Source organism: Cotesia glomerata, linkage group LG4 (assembly GCF_020080835.1).
Source record: "Cotesia glomerata isolate CgM1 linkage group LG4, MPM_Cglom_v2.3, whole genome shotgun sequence".
Classification (NCBI taxonomy): Eukaryota; Metazoa; Arthropoda; class Insecta; order Hymenoptera; family Braconidae; genus Cotesia; species Cotesia glomerata.
This window is the reverse complement of record NC_058161.1, coordinates 14,595,061-14,613,637: the sequence shown is the minus strand read 5'-3', so window position 1 is coordinate 14,613,637 and position 18,577 is coordinate 14,595,061. Positions and strand designations below refer to the sequence as shown.

Below are 18,577 nucleotides of genomic sequence, written 5' to 3'. Positions count from 1 at the left end.
CATCCAGCAGGCAGACGCTTACCTGTTATTAGAGCGTCATCTAATTATGAGAGCAAGCGAATTCAAATGAAATATTCAAATTAATAAATATTAATTGATTAAAATTAGTTAAATTTTATATTCGAAGTAAATATTCAAATCATTTATTTAATGATTTTACTCTACCAGTTGTAATGAACATCTTTTAGTTAACTCTGTTTATTTACAAAAGAAAATAAAATAAAATAAAAACATATTTCGGTACAAAGGACATTGTAAACCGAATTCCTCAGAACCCATAAAAGTACTTGAATAATTCAAAGACTATTTCTCGCCACATGGAACTTAAAACCCTATGAGGAAAAGTCAAAGACACGTGTGAAATTCAATAGACCCCTTGTTCTAAAGTAACAAAAATAATACAAAACCATATGTAACTAAACAAAATAAGATTGTTAAATAACATTTACTGTTAAAATCTAACTTTATATAATATTGTAGTTAAGCAAAATTAAGTTAAAATAATTAATAAGTATTATCTTGTATTTAATTTATAATTAATAATTATTATTTAATTAATTTACTATAAATTTATTATTGAATCATTATTTAATTATTATTTAAGTTATAATTAAACGATAATGTCTATTCTTTTATACATGATAATAATTAAATTGACTTATAATTTTATTAGAAAATCCGATTGTAAAATAATAGAAATAATATTTAATTCAAGTTATTAATTAGTCAAACTCAAACATTAATCCAACATATTATAAACAATATAATATATATATTTTCATGTTATAGTTTATCATAATTTTTATTGTAATTTAATTTCAAGTTAATTATAAGTTAATTTTTATTATAAATAGATTTTAAAAGGGTCTGTTAAATTAATAAAAATAGTTAAATAAACATAATGACTGTATTGCTAAAAGTGTATATTAGTGAAGTCTAACTTTCAGGCCGATAGGCTGAAATAAATATATATAGATATAGAGAAAAATACATGTTAGTATATATGATCATTTATATGTAGTAGAAAATGTGTGTGCTTATGTATTCCTTACAGTGGATGTATGTATGGAAGTTATGGTAGGAGAAGAACGGAGTTTGAAGCTCTTCGGAAAAACTATGTAACGACACTTCTCACCGAGATCTTAGATTGCTAAGATCACGTCATTGTAAACCTCAATTTCATATTTTGAAGCTTTTTAATATTTTGTCAACTTGAATAATAAATTGAAACCAACTAAATAATTTTGATCAAAATTAAATAATGTGTAAATAGAACTCTTTAATTTAAAATGATTCCTTTCCCGCGCTGAAACCGAGTATCTTAATACTCCCGGGCGAAAGAACTACAGTAAGTAAAGTTTTCAATAAATAAAAATAACATCCCCTAGATGGAAGCATAACAAAATAAACTTGAGAACTTGAGCAAGACCCATATGTAGAAAAAGACACTAGCAACTAGGGGTTTTGCTCAAGACGCTGGCACCAAAATCTTGCTCAAGCACATGTGTTATGCTTCCATCTAGTGGGTGTTATTTTTATTTATTGAAAACTTTACTTAGGGCCGTATTCATAGTCCGGTCTTAAGTTTGTACTTAAGCCTGTCTTCATGAAGACGGCCTTATCGGCTGTAAGTTATGATGTTTTCAGAGTCATTCTTTAAGATAAACTTGAGTAAGTAAAAAGTTTTAAGCAGGATCTTATTTTCAGTAAGATAAGCTTTAGTAAGACCCAACTTAAGACCAAGTCAACGCGGGTTCGTCAATTTCCGTGAAAATTCTTATGTTTCCAACAATCTCATTGGTTGAAAAGTACTTAAATTTTGACAATGAAGTTTTTTATTCAAAATTGTAAACAGATGTACAAATGTACCTTAGAAAATTGTAAGCCTCAAATTCAAGCCTCTAATTCAAATAAAAAATTATTACCGCAAGCACAGAAGAAAATAGGTAAAAAAAAGGAACAAGTACTAATTTTACCGCGGTAGAAAAAGAATATTTTCTACAAATTTTAAAAAATTATGCCCAAGTAATTGAAAATAAAAAGAGTTATGCTGCTACATTAAGTGAAAAAAAAGAAGCATGGGATTTCATCGCAACCGACTTTAATTCATCTAGTATAATTACTGAAAGGGTAAAATTAAATTTTTAATATGACTCTAAAATTAACAGCCACTTGATCAGTTTTTAATTAAATTTTACAAATAAATTAGTTTTAGAAAGTTTTTCTTGAAAATTGGACTTGTAGTTTTTCAAATTTTCTACATCCCAAGCGTCACAAAAAAAAATGTTAACTTTTTGGTAGATTTCACTCAACAAGAAGTTAAAAAATTAATAATTGTCAACTTAAATTTAACAAAACATTAACAAAAAAAAATTTGTGCCGCTTGGGATGTGAAATTTTTTCGTTAATTGCGTTTTATTTTGATTTTTTCAAAGAGAAACAATTAAAAATTGTTAGTTATCTGTTAATTTCATCTTTATTTTTTTAATACATAGTATGCCGAATTTATAATAATTTGTAAAAATATTGCAGCGAAACGCAGATCAACTCAAAAAACTTTGGTCAAATCTAAAAACAAAACAACGGAATGCGCTGACAACCAAAAAGCAACATCGCCTTGCAACTGGGGTCGGTCCATCAATTCCAGATTCTGAAGTTGATCCTGATATTTCCTTATTGCCCCAAACTTAATTAAAACTGCGCCGATTTTATTTTCTTCAAATAAGTCTGAAGAAGAAGTTACTAGGACGTTTTCATCTTTTTTTCCTTCTGTAATTATTTTATTTTTAAAACTACCAAGATATTTGCAGTTCTGACTTTCTTATATATTGGTTAATCGTTCACTATTAATGAAATTATAAGAAATATTTTTTATCTAGCTAAGTGTAATGCTGTTGACTCAATGGAATGTGAAGAATACATAAGCCTTGAACAACTATTCCCAGATGATGAGAATGATGGCAATGATGATGAAGAATTACCACGTGAACCCTCATCGTCTATTGTTACTAAAAAATCGTTGGTAGAAATAGTTTTATTAGCCATAATACTTAAAATATATATTTTAATTAATATTTTTAAAATCATCTTAGCTCAACAATATAGGAAAAGAACTAAAGGAAGAAAAAATCCACCCAATGAAGACGAGAAATTCTATAGAAGCGAAAGGTTAAGAAAATAATAAAGCAAGAAGAGAAATTATTTCAACTGAAATGTCAACATAAAGAAGAGATACATAATCTAACAATAGAACACCTGAAACAAAAATATAAATTAGAGATTCGTGCAGCAACCGCTGCAGCTGAACTAAGTGAGTTAAATTTATTAAGACAACAAAAATAAGAATTACGGGCATGATTGACATGATTTTTTTCTGGATGTTTCTAGCTTTATTATTAATTTTTATAATAAATAGCATAGAAATGTAAAGATAAAAATTTATCGTTAGTTTGAAAGATTTTATAAGGTGATAGCAATTTTTAAAATACAAATAATTTTATACTGTACGTTAAAAAAACTTTTTAAGTACCAAGGGCTAACAGTATTTTAATTTTAAAGTGCATTTGAATGCAATTTTTAACTATATTAGAGTGTTAAGCCCGTAACTTTTTATTAAAGCATGTATTAAATTTTTATATTAAATAAATTACTTTTTAATGTAATCAAACCAAAAATGTCAAGGTTGAAAATAAAAATGGTTTTTTTTATAAAAAATTTTGTTTTTTATTAAAACACGTTCAAAAACTTTTCTTATAGATATATTTTTGAAAAAGTAATTACAAATGATATCTATTTAACGAAAGTTTAAATTTTTATAGAATCCATTATATTTACAATTCTGAATTTATTACATTTACAGTTCGGAATTCAACTGAGATAAAATTGTGACTTTTAATTTATGATTACAAATTATCAAGAATACGTGAGACAAGTATCCCAGTTAGTTCACGTTCAGGAATATCTCATGTAAATTCGAGAATTTTGAAAAATTCGACTATCATGAGCGCTACCAGGCCATTCTGGAACAATATCTAAAAATTCCATCCATGAGCCAACAATCGCTTACGAAATAATAAAAATTATCATATTATAAGTTATTCAGTCTGTAATGACTAGTGAAAATAAGAGAAATACTTACTTGTACATTCAGAGAAAAATAGCCCTTTCGATTTCTGTTGATTTCATTAATATTTTGAAACATTGTATGAACTCATCGGATATAAGTGCAATCAATTGCTCCATCAACCCCGGGTATTCCAATTGCTCCATTACCAAATCCCAAACGTTCAAAAAGTCTCTGGTTTTCTAATTTTGCTGCTTGAGTTCGAGGCATTTTAATGTAATCATGAATTTCGCTTGCAAGTAAAATGCTCACCCGAAAAACTATTCTGGAAACTGTTGGTTGTGATACTGTCATGGTATCACCTAAAATGAGCTGTAAGAATAGTTTTATCAAAATATATATTTGTTTGAAAAATAAAAACGCTCTTTTCAGTGTTCTCTAAGTTAGCAAATAACTGTAAATAAGAAATAAATATTCTCAACTTGATTTATAATTACCTGAAAACTTGCAGTTGCATAAAATCGCAATCATAATAATTGAAAAATTGGTGGGATTGGTAATCCTCGTTTATTGACTTTAGTTAAATTTTGTTCTATAAGAGGTAATATTCCGAATTTAACATTATCCTTGTCAAATCTATATCTTTACTTGAATTCGATGTCTGAACAAAAATCAAAAGGATCTTGCACATCTCGAATATAACGTTTTGGAATACGTATGATTAAATCATCGTCGTCCAAATCAAAATTGATATCATTATTATCGTCGATGTCAATATTATATAACCCCAAAAAATTCATTATTTGAACCACTTTTTTCACTGTAAATACATTTAAGATTATCTCAAGTCAACTGAAATGATGACTTAGAAAAAAACTCTCTTATTTGGATGAAAAGTAAGGTTAAGGTATTTTATAAGACCGTCTTATTTGAATATGAATACATCAGAAATATCTAATGCTCAAGCTTGTCTTAAGTTAAAATTATGAATATTTATCCCAGCCACATGTCTTAGATAAGATCAAATTTTGAAGTATATCTTAAGAAAGCCGTATATGAATCTAAACGCTGCCTTAAGCTTGTGCTTAAGGTGCACTTACACTTAAGCCCGAACTATGAATACAGCTCTTACTGTAGTTCTTTCGCCCGGGAGTATTAAAATACCTCGGTTTCAGCGCGGGAAAGGAATCATTTTAAATAAAAGAATTCTATTTAGACGTTATTTAATTTTGATCAAAATTATTTAGTTGGTTTCAATTTATTATTCAAGTTAACAAAATATTAAATGGTTTCAAAATATAAAATTGAGGTTTACAATGACGCGATTTTAATAATCTAAGCTCTTGACGAGAAATGTCGTTACATAGTTTTTCCGATGAACTCCAAACTCCGTTCTTCTCCCATTATAACTCCCATACATCTATCTGCTCTTGTACATGTATAAGTACACATATTTCTACTACATATAAATGATTTTTACACACTAATATATAATATTTTCTATTATATTCACATATATTTATTTATAAATTATATATATTGCAGTGCATTAATATTCGTATTTTACAAATTAGATTAAGCTTATTACTATTTCTATCAATCTATAATCTATTAAAACTATGAAATAGTTTAATTGTTAATGTAAGAGATAAATATCATTTAATAATATTATTTTATACAATCTTATTCTTTTAACATTAATTAATAATTATTTATAAGTTGGATACAGGATATAAATTTTTAATTTAATTTTTATATATTTCATTGCAATATTATATTAAAGCAAGTTTAACAAAAATATGTTATTTAACGATCTTATTTTTTGTTACATATTTGTTACGTTATTATTTAGCCGTTGAAACAAGGGATCATAGAATTTTTCTCACACGTGTCTTTTATGGCTTTTCCTCAGAATCTCAAGTACCTAAGGTTTCTCAGAACTCAACTACAATGTCCCTTTGTACTCGATAATAGCTTATATTTATTTGAAACAAAATATACTCTATATAATAAATATTCTACGATACAGAACCTAAACTTTCTAATTTGGATAGTGTTCACTATTTAAATTATGAATTAATAAAATAATTTAATATAATATAAATTACATTTAAATTTGCACTGGCTGGTAGCGTCACCTTCTGGATGCATCTAGAGGCATTACAAACTTGAGTTTAGTAACCAGTTAACGTGTGGTTATTTGACCATTACTCATGAAAAAAATTTTTTTTTTTTTGCTCTCTTTCGTAAGGATCAAAATTTGTTTAATTAATTATAAATAAATAAAAGACGAACAAACAATTTAAACGTTCGAACAATAAAAAACTAACGAAGAACTAATAATTAAAAATAAAAAAAGTTGAAAAATTGAAAAAAAAAAAACTAGGCTAAATTCAGTGAGCCCCTTTGTAAATTTCAACAATACGCTACTTGAAAACGAATTTTGTTTAGTTTTATATTCATTGAAACATGACCTATTCATTAGTTTTTGAAAAATGAATACAAACTTAGTTTGAAAACCAGTAACAGAAGTTTGAATTGACAATAACATACTTTTTAGTAAACATAAGTGCACATTTTTTAGCGATTTAAATCTCAAAATGTTCATAATAATTCGAACAATCGATGGAAAATTAGAAAAAACCTTAGAAATATCGAAGACTATCAGTATTAGTGATCTTAAGGTATTTAAAATGAAAATAATTAGATATGATTTGAAATTATTAACTCTAATATTTCTTTATATTTTCCAGGTTCGAATAGCAGCTGTTTTTTCTGTTGAATTGTCATATATTCATTTATTTTATCGTGGTAAACAATTAGAAGATTGTTATCGAGTATATGATTATCATTTAAACCATCATGAGGTTGTTCAATTGCTAATTAAACCTAAATCTAGCACTGTGGAAAATAAGTGCTTGACTAATTTTACACAAAATGATAGAATAAATGGCTTAGCACTCGTTTCTCCAAAAGAAGACTCAACTACGATTGATAAGCAATCGGAATCAACAAGTCGTTATTATCGAACAGGTGATCCGATCGACTGTATCAATGAAGAAAATGGAGCTTGGTATGAAGCGATTGTTCAAAATATTTATAACGACGTTAACAAGCAGTGCTTAATTTATCGGGTTCAATGGACGTTTTTGGTGGACACTGAGCCTTTTGATGTAAAGGAAAATATGATTAGACCACGAGCGAGACATTGTTTAAGTATTGATCAAATAAAAATTAATGATAAAGTTATGGTCAATTACAACATAGATGAACCTAATAAAATCGGATATTGGTATGATTTTACTGTTAAAAATATTAAAAAAAATAACCGAAGTATTAATTTAGTAGGAGTTCTACACACTGGCAGGTGAAAAATTTTATAATTTAAATAGATAAACTGATAAATAAATTGAGTTCCAGATGCCATAAGGGCGTATACCGGCAAAAGGTCCCGGTGAAAAGCCATAAGGGCGTATGAAAAATTTTTTTTCGGAAATCGACTTATTTTCGTCCGAAACGTGCAGAAATGCAAAAAAAAATGTATACGCCTTTATGGCTCTCGGGACCCCCTTCGGATGCCATAAGGGCGTATAATAAAAATTCTATTTTTTTTTTTCCAAGTCCAAAAAAAATTTTTAGGGCCAGTTTTTCAATCTGAGATAAAATTTTATCCAGGATAAAATTATTATTGCCAGTATATCTATAAACATTAAATATATAGGCTATTTGTATTTATTCTTTACTGGGTAGTATTTGAGTGTATTATTCTTAAAGAATACCCACACAATACTGGATATATTACAATATACCATGAGATATATATTGGCATAGAATACAATTTTATCTCAGATTGAAAAACTGGCCCTTATGAAGAAAATTTTTTTTTTGCATTTCTGCACATTTCATGAAAACATACATCGGTTCCCATAAAAAAATTTTTTGGACTTAAAAAAAAATAGGATTTTTATTATACACCCTTATGGTTCCCTGGTGTCATAAGAGCGTATAAATTTTATAAACCCTTATGGCACACAGAAAAAAAAATTAACTTGAATCAAGTAAATAATTTTGAAGAATTTTATCTTCTTGATCTGAGTAAAAAAATTCTCAAACTAAGAAGTTTTTCTTGGTTTAAATAAATGTTTCTTGATTTAAGAATTTTTCGTCTTGATTCAAAACAATAAAACTCTTCAAAATTATTTTCTTGATTCAAGAAATTTTCTTTTGATTCAAGTTAATTTTTTTTTCAGTGCATCTGTAACGCGAAATTATTAAATTTTTTTTTAATTATTGATATCGATTGTTCATAGTGATGGAGCTGAATTAAAAATTGAAAATTGTAAAGTAAATTCAAGAAGCAAAATTTATAAAATAGAAAAACCTGCTCTACATTACAGTGATTTCGAAGATAACTCAAATTTTAATGAAGTTGATGATAAGCCAAGAACGATAGCAATAACTTGCAAAGTTTGTAAAGATGATAAGAATGTAAAATGTAAAGAATGTGGATGTTTTGTTTGTTCAGGAAAAGAAAAAAGTCATGAAATAATATTATGTGATGAATGTGATAAAGCTTATCATATATCATGTTTGAATCCACCTTTGGAGCAAGTTCCGGAGGACGATTGGTATTGTCCAGAATGTAAAATTCATGATGATTTGGTGATCAAAGTAAGTACTTCATATAGAAATTGTCAAATAACGGAAATATTAAATAAATTTTTTTTTATTTTAGACTGGAGAAAAGCTGAGACCAAGTAAAAGAAAGATTAAGCCAGATTTAAAAAAGGGTCAAAAAGATTGGGGTCGCGGAATGGGATGTATGAGTAGAGTTAAAGATTGTACTATAGTACCTACGAATCACAAAGGCCCAATACCAGGAACTGAAGTAGGAATGAGTTGGAGATATCGTTTACAAGTAATTTTTGTATTTTTATTGCCTAGATACTAGAATCAAAGTAAATTTTTTATTAAAAAATTATTACTGACCTTGATTATGAAGTTGAAAAAAAAGTAGTGAATAATGAGCATATGATAGGTATCAGAAGCTGGCGTACATCGACCGCACGTAGCAGGGATTCATGGTAGAGAAAATGAATGTGCTTATTCGTTGGTTTTATCGGGTGGATATGAAGACGACGTTGATAATGGAGACGAATTTTTATATACTGGATCCGGTGGTAGAGACTTATCAGGTAGTTTATTCTTTAAATAAATTTTTGTTTTAATAAGGTAAAAGCCCCAAAATATGATCATGTACCAGTATATGATCACTCCATGTATTTGTATATACTGGTATATGATCATCTATTGGGGCTTTTACCTTATATACAAATAAAATTATAGAGTAATAATTTTAGGTAACAAAAGAACAGCAGCACAAAGTAGTGATCAGAAACTAACAAAAATGAACAAAGCACTAGCTTTGAGTTGTAATGCTCAGTTTAATAATGTAGAAGGGGCGACTGCATTAAATTGGCAAGAAGGAATTCCGGTTCGAGTCATAAGATCTGCAAAATTGAAAAAATATCACCAAGCTAAAATTTATGCACCTGAAGAAGGTTTTCGGTTAGTTGGTCTGATTTATTTAAGAAATTATTGACTTGAATAAGTATAATTTTTCTATTCAATTTCCTAAATCGCTGAGTATTTATTGAATTTTATTTCTAATAATTATTTTTTGCTTCTCTGGTAGATATGATGGTATTTATAAAGTTGTCAAGTATTTTCCGGAAAAAGGTAAAAGTGGTTTTCTAGTTTGGCGATATCTTTTACGCCGAGATGACCCTAATCCCGCACCTTGGACTTCTGAGGGAAAAAAAAGAATTAAAAACTTAGGCTTACGAATGATTGAATATGATTTGCCGAGTAATGTATTAACAGTAAAAGACATGGAAATTAATGATCAAAAAAAGAATTTAAAACGTAAACGAGACAAACTGGGAAAAGATAAAAATGAAAGCTGCTCAAAAAAACCTAATGTGATTCATTATGAATTAGAAGAGAACATAGTCAAGTGCATAGATAGTGATAAACTTAATAAGAAAGTTTGGAAGGACTGCTGTTCATTACTTTCCGAAGGAAAAATGAGGTTTATTAATAATGTCATTGATAGGTAATTTTTTACACTATTATTATATACTATTGATAAATAATGTCAATACAGTAATGAGATAGCTTGAACCCATCTGTATAACTACTCTTGTGAGAAATAATGTTGAAATAGTGTACTTTAATCATTTACCGGTGGGTTCAAGTTACGTTTTAGAGAAATATTACCTTATTGTACTTTAATATGGTTTTTTTACTCATAGATTTACGTGTGTTTGTTGTCAAGAAATAGTTTGGAAACCTATCACAACTAAATGCCTTCATAATATTTGTCAGAATTGCGTTTGTAGAAGTTTCAAAGCTGATGTATACACATGCCCAGTTTGCCGACATTCTATTAAAAAAACTCGATTAGAAAAAATAAATGAACAACTTGCAGCCGCTCTTGAGAACTTATTCCCAGAATACGGCAGTGGAAGAATGTAATAAAATGTTTTTTTAAAAAGAATTATATTTTTGTTAACGAAGTAACGTTTTTACGACAAAAATTGAATAAATTATTTTTTATTTTTATTTTCAATAGTTATTTATTCAATAATTGAAAAAATTAAAATATAGTGTAACTTAGCCATTTTTGATAAAAAAAATAATCCAGTTTAAAAAAACGAAATCTTTTTAACTTTTATTATAGTTATTTTGTGTTTTTAAAACTTTTAAAGTTTTAGTAAAGTACGTCTAGGTATAACATATAAAAACTAAAAATTGTGGGTAAGATATTTTTATTAACTTTATATACATCTTTACCTGTTTTCGACGATGACAATGAATTATAATACTAAATAGTTTTTATTCATTGAAACAGGTTAATCAAGACTAAATAAATAACATGTTTATCGGTATAGATGGTCAGCTTGAATATTGCTTGCAATTTCACTTTCCCATCTATCACCATTATTCAAAAGTTTCTCCTTGTTGTACAATAACTCTTCATGGGTCTCAGTTGAAAATTCAAAATTGGGGCCCTAAAAATACAAAAAATATAATAAAATTATTATAATTTGCTATAAGGTTAAGATGTGTGTAACCATAATTACTTCAACAATAGCATCCACAGGACAAGCTTCTTGGCAAAATCCGCAATAAATACACTTGGTCATATCAATGTCATATCGAGTTGTTCTTCTGGATCCATCTAATCTTTCTTCTGCTTCGATTGTTATTGCTTGAGCAGGGCAAATTGCTTCACAGAGCTTACATGCGATACATCGCTCCTCTCCCGATGGGTATCTAATTCAATCCAATAAAAATATATAAAAATAACGTCAAAAATTATTCAGTATACTTAGTAATTACCTTCTAAGTGCGTGTTCTCCACGGAACCTAGGGCTTAAGGGACCTTTTTCAAATGGATAATTTATTGTGACAGGTTCTTTAAAAAAACACGACAATGATGTCATCATTCCATTGGCCAACTCTCGGGCATAAACTGTACTTCCTTCATCGGGTAGAGCATCGGGCCAGTGAGGATCATCTTTGGGAGTAATAATAAAATATTTACTTCGGGATGGTTGTACAGATATAGCTCTCAACGGTGATAATTTTGTTATTTGTGCTAGAAAATGATAACAATGAAATCAGGTTAATTATTTTAAATGATAATTTGAAAATTTTGTTTCAATTTGTGTAACCGTAATAAATTTAATGAAATTTGAATACAATAAAAAGGATTAAATATATCACAATTTTCAACCTAGAATGTACGTTTATAATCAATAGACTTGATTGAAAATGTAATGCTTACCAAACAAATTGCTGCCTACATTACTCAGGATTCTCACATTGGCCATTTTTAAAAAGTAGTTCAATTTTCACAATAGAGTGTGAGAAAGAAAATATTTAGTTGCATTCGTTGACGTAATCTATATAAGTATATCTATATATATAAATCTGAATTTGACGATTCTATTTTGTTTACAATTTGCACATAATTTATTTCGCAAGGATTGAATAGTATTCCTAGGGAACTTTTACTATCTACCATTTTCTTTTTTAACTTTTTACTTTCCTAATTTTACGCTTCGTGGAGCCACTTCCGATGTTCTTTAGGCAGAATATTTGAATTCGTTATCTTTTACACATTTTAACAATCATAACATTTTTTTAAATTTTATTTTTGTGGATAACTTCTTAAAAAATAATCAAATTAATTGTTGTAAATTCTCGTAATAGTTGGTCGTGTATTCTTTTTCGAGAATTATATTTTACTAGACATAACACGCTCGCTTCGCTCGCCTTCATTCTTTCGAAATTCCTGCCATTATCTCAGTCGACCAATCAACAACCGAAGTTACAGAAATGACAGAAGTGACGTAAAACGAAGCGACATCCGGCCATCAACTTTTTAGAAGAGGAGGATTTAAACTCAAAATTTACTTGAGACGTAATAAAGCATCTGGAAAAAAAACAAATAAACAGTGCATAAAATGATGTAGTCAATTAAAATTACTGCCCACATCATCAGTAGTGACGCTCAGGTGCGATAGGTGCGATATTAGTAAATGGGCGTCTTCGAGAATAACAAAAATTTGTACTTAGTTTAGTAAGTATTAAAATTAAAAGTATATATATATCTGTCTATCTATCTATCTATCTATCTCCAACCATTAGAAACATATCCCCTAATCTATTTTCCCAGAATGATCGCTCTGATCACATATTTTTGGCAATTTCAGGGTGTCACTGACATCTATTAACTAAATCTTACATTTCACGTCTATCTTTTTTATTATTCTATTCGACATTCGACATGATGGCAGCATTTTACATTTCTGTAGCTGCGTAAGTATAACTCTCCATTCGAATTATTTGCGCGCCTTCACATTTTTATGTTCTACAATGGCATTCTTGAGCTCAATGGATAATTTTCCAGAGCCATCTGTATTTTTTCATGTTTAATAAAAAAAAACAAAAAAAAGTTCTATCTCTTCGCGAGAAAATTTGAATGAAATAAACTTTAAAATTTAGTTTCAAACGATATTAAAATTTATTTAAACTTATTCTTATATTTGTCTGACTTAATCCATGCACATTCAGCTTTGCGAAACTTTCATTAAATAATAATTCATTAATTATATTTATGCATTTTACTGGTTAACTTATAATATTTGTATGCATTAAAAGAATATTCATCAATTCTGAAAAAATTCAGGGTACTTAATGACGAACATCAAGGACGATTAAATAAATTTTTTTTATTAATTTTTAAATTTTTAACAAAATTTTTTTCAAATTATAACGGTTTCTTGGTATTTTTTTTGTATATCACATTTTTTTTTCAAGAATGAAAGTTATTGAAATTAGTCCTATTTTTGTTGTAAAGAGCAAATATTATTGAGATAAGTCTTATGAACGTGATCTTGGCGCAACTTTTTACAGGGAAACTGTTATTTAATTGGATAATAGATACTATTTTAGGAAATAATTTTCATAATCAAAAAGCCAGAACTTATTTTATAAAAGTAAGTCAATCGGTTTTCGTTAATTTATCTTATAAACGGTTTTCTATTCATAAAGCCTTAGTAAGTTAGTAAAATTAAATAAAATATATTAAAAAATTAAATGATTAATAATAAATTGTCAATTATTTAAAAGTATTTATTTTTGTTGTAGTTGTAAATTTTACTTTACTATTAAAATAATTTTTTGAATAAATGTATAATATTAAAAATTTACTGATATTTTTTTTTTATTTTTATACAATATAAAGTATAAAGTTTAGAGATAAGCTAAGTATATGTCATATGATATCAATTATAAAAATCGTATATTTATTTCAGTTCTTAGATTAATTGCAATTACTGATTTGAGGAAGCTACTTTAATTATGTATGAAAACTTAGGTATGAATGAAAAATAAAATATAAGTAATGTATTAATCGTTAAAACCGATTATTAAAATATCTCAGTTTCATTAAAATTTTACAAATTTTTATAAATGATGTTATATATATTAATAATATATACTTTGTCTCACATGATGAGACACCATTTTTTAGTTTCAGTAGCTTCTTCTGCAATGTCAGTTGTACTATCACTATTGTTAGGTTTCTTATCATACTCGAATTTGTATCCCTGCGCCTTGGGTGTAGAAACTTGAATAGGTTTTCTGAGATTTTTTAAATATTCAAGTGAAGTATTCAATATACTGTAATTTTGATCAGTTTTGAATTTTTTCACAGAATGGTCATTTTCAGTCAACTTGCGTTTTCTGTTTAATCGACTACTGTTTGGATCTGGAGAATCTGAGAGTTCAGACATAAAAGTGGAACGATCATGGGAGAACGACACATTTGAAGTGTTAACAAAAAGTGAATCATTAGGAGACATTTGACGTTGACGTAAAGTTACATGCTTTAAACGTCCTATGGAATTCCTTCCAGATATTTTTCGCAATGTGCGACCAAATGACAGGTCCCTGAACGACTCTGACATCGAAGCATTTGGATCCGTGACATCCATTAATTTTGAATTATCTTTAAGACAATCATTCAGTTTTATTTGCACGTCTTTCAACATTATAGTCGAGTTATAGGAAATGAAGGATACATCATCTTCTTTAGCTTGAAAATTATCTTCGAACTTGTTCGACTGCTCTTTTTCTGTTGGAACCGATTCTGATGTTGTGGATTCGACAGTATCTAACTGTGATTGATTATCATTGCTAGGTAAATTTTCAGTGTTGGTAGAAATTGACACTGCACTACGTTCTGTTTCTACCGTTTCAATATTTTTATTTACCGCAGTAACGGATTGGTCTTCTTGCAATTTATCATTTGTATCATCGCTTATTTCATAGCCGTTTGAATTTTTCTTTAATTCACCTTTGCATTCAGTTGTTAGCTGATTGTCTGTATTATCCTGTGTTTCGATCAAATTTACTTTATCATCATTGTTGTCTTTCGTCGAATTTTCTTCTGTTGTTTTTTGTTGTGGTTGCTCTGATATTATTATTTCGCATTCGTTATTAGAACCGTTAACATTCGAAGTTACAGCTTCATTTTGAGTTTTTGGCTCTTTTTCTGAATTATCTTCATGTTTGTTTTTGTGTTTAGACAAATCTTTTTTACTCCCCTTAGACTGAACTGTCGGCTCTTTTGTTTCTTGATTTTGTGTTTTAATTGATGAGCGAGTTTTTAAATTGTCAGTAGAGGATGCTGCCGGAGTCGAAATTTTATCACCTTTATTAAAAGCTTGAGAATCCATACTGCTTGAAGTTGGTAATGTCTTCAATGATTTGGACTTGGTGGCACTTGTTGGTAACTTGCTCTATGATAAGAAAATAATATTAACTTCAAATAGCAAAACAATTAAGTTAATAAAGTAAATAGAAAAAAAAGAGCATAAGAGAAACTTTTCACTTATGAATCATTTTATTTCTTAATTACCTTAAAATTCTTTGGCAAATTACTCCGTTGATTATTGTCAGCAGAACCAAGCCTGAAATTGAAAAATTCAGATTTATCAATATGAATAATACAGATTCAGATAACTAAATAAAAGGTAATATCCTCATTCAAAAAATCCTCCATTTGTGCGAAAAAACGGTAAGTTAAAAAAATTTTTATCCGAAAATCAATTCAATATCTCTTAATATGTATAATATTTTTATTTAGATTACCTAAATGATATGTATTTGAACTACTGCTTTTTGAAAATGTCAAAAAATCGCTTTTAAAGAAATTTCGAGTTAAACAATTTGCTAATCAGAACGTCGACATATAAGTTTGATAGATTGTTTAGTATTTTTGTCTTATAACAGAGAGATGATTAATGTAATGTAAATAGGTAATGTTATAAGTTTATTTTCGTGAATACAATGACATATATAAGTAAAAATTATGCACATTCATAAAAAATCAAAAAGAAGATTTTGAGAGTTTATTTTAGAGTTTTTACTTTTCAAGGGTAGATTACGTTCTCAGAGTTTAAATAACTTTTTGAGCTGAAGTAAGTTCTTTATCATACTACTGGAGTTTACATTTAATTATATTAAGTCAGCAGTTAATGTCGAGCAATTAATCAGACAGTCGAGTAAACGCTAATTTAGTTGTATTTAATATATATTAAGAAATAGAAGAACTTTCTCGACTTATTTGAAGCTTTGGAACATAATTTTCATTTTCTACGATCTATGAGTAATTGTTCGTAGTCTTTGCAATGTCGAAGATACAATTTAAAAAATTATGTCAATAAAGACACTTAAAATTCAGAAATTTCGTGAATTTTTAGATTACTGTAATATAACTATACAGTTTTACAGATCTAATTTCAACAAAATTTATCTCTTGTTCATATAATTATTTTATTATAATTTTTATAATTAAATGAGCCAATTATGAATTAGTAAATATATTCTAACCCACTGTATATTCATTTATGTAATGTGTTTTAACGACTCATCATAAGAGTTCATTAAATAAAAAAATCAATGAATATAATGAGATTACCAGAAAGACAATACTAACCTTGCTATATTCGATTGTTTCGAAGCCAATTGTTCATTGGTATTAGTGTTTTTCGAGAAACCGATGATTTGTACCTCCGAATTATTTTTATCGTCGTCTTGATGAACTTTTGAAGACTTCTGCATGACTTTATTAATAGTCTGTAAGATGTAATAAAAAAATAAGTCTATTTATTTAGACGCTTTCTACTTACAAGAACATCAAATTAAATTATTAGTGGATTTAGCATAAATAAAAAAATTGGTATTTATTTGATATTTTTTTTACGACTATAATTTTCTTTTTTAATTACCTTATTAGATATTTTTGAGTGATTAATTAAAACGAACCGGTCGTTTTTTCAAATCAAAACTTTAAATACAACCCACTGAATATTGAATTTTAATTATATATGTTCGAATAACTATACAAATATTGAACTACTCACGATGAAAATAACACACGTTGACTAATAAAATACTCTTAAAATTGAAAATTCAAGAAAACGTGGTGTGGTGTAATTATACATAAAAACACCGCTCGAGTAATTGAGAAAAACTTGTTATGTGTACATACATAGTTAAGATTCATATAGATATGTACTTGCTCTGATAAATACAACGCTATGACGTGTTTAGTCAAAACAAGTCTATGGCTGACCAGTACTTCGGATTTTCAGAAATTTCATTTTTATAGTAATGAAAATCAAATGACTAAAAAAAAAGTATGAAAAGTTTTTTAGAGGCTTTATATTTTTTTTTTGTTATTCCCAAGCTTATTAAATAGTTAAATAAAAATGAAAATTCAGAAAAAATCCTAATATAGGTATATTTACTGTCGGAAATGACGTAATGACGATTTTCTTATCAAGCATCAAGCGTCACGAGCATCACGACGTACTAGACTCGTGAGTCACAAGTTGTGACGCATCTAGTTGTATCCAGCAGGTGGCGCTACCTGTTATGAGAGCGGGAATTCAAATAACAAAATATACAATTAAAATTAATTTAATTTTAAGTTCAAAATAAATATTTAAATCATTTATTTAATGCTTTTACTTTTACTAATTGTAATAAACATCGTTTAGATAACTCAGTTTTATTTATAAAAAAAAATAAAATAAAAATTTATATTTCGATACAAAAGAACATTGTAGCCGAGTTCTCAGAACCCATAAAAAGTACTTGAGCAATTCCAGGACTATTTCTCGCCACATGAAACTTGAAACTCTATGCGTAAAAGTCATAAAAGACACGTCTGAAATTCAATAAACCCTTGTTCTAAAGTAAAAATAATTTACGTTATATAACTTAATATATAGTTTTTAAAAAGGTCTGTTAAATTATTAAAAATAGTTAAATAAAACATAACGACTGTATTATTAAAAGTTAATTAATAAGCTGAAATAAATAATATATAAATATATAACAGAAAATACACATCCCAAGCGGCACAAATTTTTTTTTGTTGATGTTTTGATAAAATTTAAGGTGACAATTATAAATTTCTGACTTCTTTTTAAATCAAATCTCCCAAAAAGTCAACATTTTTTTTTTGTGACGCTTGGGGTATTGGTGTCTAAGGATCATTTATGTGTAGTAGAAAATATGGGTACTTATTATGTATTCCTTGGAGTGGATGTATGTATGGAAATTATGGTGGGAGAAGAATGGAGTTTGAAGCTCATCGGAAAAACTATGTAACGACACTTCTCTTCGAGAGCTTAGATTATTAAGATCACGTCATTGTCAACCTCAATTTTATACTTTGAAGCCATTTCCCAAGCGTCACAAAAAAAAATGTTGACTTTTTCATAGATTTCACTCAATAAGAAGTTGAAAAATTAATAATCGTCAACTTAAATTCAACAAAACATTAACAAAAAAAAATTTGTGCCGCTTGGGTTGATATCTTTTGTCAACTTAAATAATAAATTGAAACCAACCAAATAATTTTGATCA

General features: G+C 27.9%; 3 protein-coding genes and 2 long non-coding RNA genes across 7 annotated transcripts in view; 2 read left to right on the top strand and 3 right to left on the bottom strand.

The window, feature by feature from the left end:
• LOC123262868 overlaps positions 1–3,924 on the bottom strand; it is a 13,540-nt gene extending 9,616 nt beyond the window's left edge. The window contains exons 1-2 of the long non-coding RNA XR_006509049.1: positions 3,907–3,924; positions 2,818–2,820 (exon numbers count right to left, since the gene is read on the bottom strand). This is a non-coding gene — a long non-coding RNA (uncharacterized LOC123262868). The remainder of the gene's footprint in view (positions 1–2,817; positions 2,821–3,906) is intronic.
• Positions 1,927–3,173, top strand: LOC123262850. Its single transcript, XR_006509043.1, has 4 exons — positions 1,927–2,130; positions 2,533–2,771; positions 2,880–3,018; positions 3,093–3,173. It is a non-coding gene; the product is annotated as an uncharacterized LOC123262850 (long non-coding RNA).
• Positions 3,925–6,474: 2,550 nt separating the features above from the next.
• LOC123262791 (E3 ubiquitin-protein ligase UHRF1-like) lies at positions 6,475–10,686 on the top strand. The gene is made up of 8 exons (XM_044725217.1): positions 6,475–6,747; positions 6,817–7,430; positions 8,374–8,734; positions 8,799–8,981; positions 9,102–9,258; positions 9,424–9,631; positions 9,759–10,178; positions 10,378–10,686. The coding sequence occupies exons 1-8, from the start codon at positions 6,664–6,666 to the stop codon at positions 10,598–10,600; spliced, it is 2,250 nt and encodes a 749-aa protein (XP_044581152.1). The 5' UTR covers positions 6,475–6,663; the 3' UTR covers positions 10,601–10,686.
• LOC123262839 (NADH-ubiquinone oxidoreductase subunit 8) lies at positions 10,180–12,144 on the bottom strand. 2 transcript variants are annotated; one of them, XR_006509041.1, is made up of 5 exons: positions 11,916–12,144; positions 11,468–11,726; positions 11,209–11,401; positions 10,919–11,136; positions 10,180–10,508 (listed from the first exon to the last, which is right to left on the bottom strand). XR_006509041.1 is itself a non-coding variant. In XM_044725310.1 (4 exons), the coding sequence occupies exons 1-4, from the start codon at positions 11,959–11,961 to the stop codon at positions 11,005–11,007; spliced, it is 630 nt and encodes a 209-aa protein (XP_044581245.1). In that variant the 5' UTR covers positions 11,962–12,144; the 3' UTR covers positions 10,877–11,004. The 2 variants fall into 2 exon arrangements, 1 of the variants encoding a protein (XP_044581245.1); XM_044725310.1 differs by lacking the exon at positions 10,180–10,508 and having other exon boundaries at positions 10,877–11,136.
• A 1,766-nt stretch (positions 12,145–13,910) lies between these two features.
• Positions 13,911–17,284, bottom strand: LOC123262803 (tanabin-like). 2 transcript variants are annotated; one of them, XM_044725233.1, is made up of 4 exons: positions 17,065–17,284; positions 16,638–16,777; positions 15,558–15,609; positions 13,911–15,438 (listed from the first exon to the last, which is right to left on the bottom strand). In XM_044725233.1, exons 2-4 carry the CDS (start codon positions 16,760–16,762, stop codon positions 14,143–14,145), a joined length of 1,473 nt encoding a protein of 490 aa, XP_044581168.1. In that variant the 5' UTR covers positions 16,763–16,777; positions 17,065–17,284; the 3' UTR covers positions 13,911–14,142. The 2 variants fall into 2 exon arrangements, with proteins under 2 accessions (XP_044581168.1, XP_044581167.1); XM_044725232.1 differs by having other exon boundaries at positions 16,930–17,282.
• Between the last annotated feature and the right edge of the window lie 1,293 nt (positions 17,285–18,577).